The 2,093-nt window shown below is 37.9% G+C and overlaps 1 protein-coding gene across 1 annotated transcript; it reads right to left on the reverse strand.

The window, feature by feature from the left end:
• Positions 1–1,373: 1,373 nt before the first annotated feature.
• Positions 1,374–2,093, reverse strand: LOC145674034 (kelch-like protein 26). The gene has a single exon (XM_081743860.1). The coding sequence runs from the start codon at positions 2,091–2,093 to the stop codon at positions 1,374–1,376; it is 720 nt and encodes a 239-aa protein (XP_081599986.1).

Raw genomic sequence — 2,093 nt, forward strand, 5'->3', positions numbered from 1 at the left:
CTGGTAGCTGTAAATGCCGATGAGGACCTGCCCTGCTTTTCTCACCCAACTCTCCATAGACTGTTGAAAATAATGAAATTCACGTATGTATCGCGCAATAAAAGGTCTGTTGTAGTTGATAGGGATGGCATAGTATTATGGAGGAGAAAATATCTCCGTTTAATTAGGAAGTACAGAGCAGAGGGTAGGAAAATCTACTATCTTGATTAAACATGGGTAAATGCTTCTCACACTATTGTTTATTGCAATAACTATAACCTCGTTTGCGCTTTTTCTCTCTTTGGTTTGTGGCAGCTGTTTTTTAGCGCTTACGACCTCTGTCGTCTACAATCATATGTTCGTAATTTTCACTACTACTACTACAAGCGGTGTCGCTAGATTCTGAATAAATAAAATCATTGTCAGGTTTGTTGGGAGAGTGGTTCAGGACATCTGTCTCTGGTTCAGGTTCCAATTCCAATGTTTATTTTACACTAGGAATATCAGTCACTAACTGAGGCTCAAATTCCAGTGTTTCGTATCCAGTAGGAACATCTGACTGTACTTGGGGTTCACATTCCGGTGTTTTGTTTTCTGCGCTTTCTGTTCCTTGGTTGTTTTCACGAAACACATCCCGTAAACCGTCTATCTTTTGCCCTAATTCGCTCTTTACCACAGCAAAAGTCTCTTTAAAATCAGCACGGAGCTCTTTACATTGTTTTATATATCTATCAACATTCTCTTTAAACTCAGCACAGCTCCCTTTCATTGCTTTCCTTAATTCTTCGAAAAATGAATTCATCCTAGTAATCATATCTACTTCCTGGTGTGCCATCTTGGACAAGAATAAACTTAAAACATATGATTAGGATAAAATATACTATCCCAAAACGATATTATTAAAATCACCTGGAAGAGAAGTTTTTTTTTCAAATTTCTGGTACTAAGCTGAAAGAGAAATGGTATATTAAGACATTGATCTTATAAGTATTCGAGCACCAACGGTCTCGATTCGGGTCGGTAGTTTGGGCGTCATTTATTTGTCTGTATCAACTTAAAAAAATAAGTTTTCTTTTTTCGTGGATTTTCCGAGACCACTCTCAGCATTTTCTTTAAATATGGCATTTCTTTTTATTTAAATACATATTTCTATATATATATATATATATATATATATATATATATATATATATATATATATATATAGGGTAAATCTCTAAATGCTCACAAAACCCACGCATTGTTATCTTCCCTCTGGAAAACAAAAAGTAAAGATCGAAACATGAGCCGAAATCACAAACAGCTTTGGCGTCAATGCCATAAGCACTGAAAGACACATATTTATAAAGTTGTCAAAAATCAAATGTTTTTTTTTCAAAGTATGAAAGAAATTACTATGTTCTTTGATTTGACATGACTTCCATGTCATCTCGACACCGTGCTATGTACAGCGTTACACACTTATGCTCCCAAATATCTTGTGGGTATTTGTCTCCAGTATTCCATATGCCAGACTCAAGTTCATAACATTGTATCACACCTGTTGCTCTGTCAAACATAACATCACTGTGAAAGCCACCAATGAAATACAACTCTTCATCCATGATAACAATCCCTACATGATACCTCGGCGTTGGGACATGGGTCACCACTTCCCATTGGTCATTGATGACGTCATACGCATCTATTGTATCCATCAATACTCGATTTCCCGTTGTTTCACCTTCAAACCAACCTCCACACACATACAGTTTTTCTTTGTACGCAACCATACAATGGTCTGCTCGAGGTGTTAGCATTGGAGCTCTCGACTCCCACGTATCCGTCACAGTATTGTAACAAAAGACAGAATTCAAAACAAAATCTTGGTCTAAACCTCTCGAAATGTATAAATAGTGATGCCACGTGGTTTCTGCACGTTGCGTTCGATAACCCGGAAGAGAAGCGACTGATTGCCAGCAATCAGTTTCTGGATCGTATTTCTCACACGGACACTCATCTTCCGTTACATCTATATTCTCTTCCGCTGATTCACTAGCGCCACCTATGGCGTACAATTGTCCACCGACGACGTTCAAGGAAAATCGACACCTTTCACACTGCATCGGCACCAT

Source organism: Thermobia domestica, chromosome 17 (assembly GCF_964235325.1).
Source record: "Thermobia domestica chromosome 17, izTheDome1.hap1.1, whole genome shotgun sequence".
Lineage (NCBI taxonomy): Eukaryota > Metazoa > Arthropoda > Insecta > Zygentoma > Lepismatidae > Thermobia > Thermobia domestica.

Excerpts from the sequence above, each read along its gene's own strand:
- LOC145674034 (XM_081743860.1), bottom strand. The coding sequence starts at position 2,093 with ATGGTGCCGATGCAGTGTGAAAGGTGTCGATTTTCCTTGAACGTCGTC.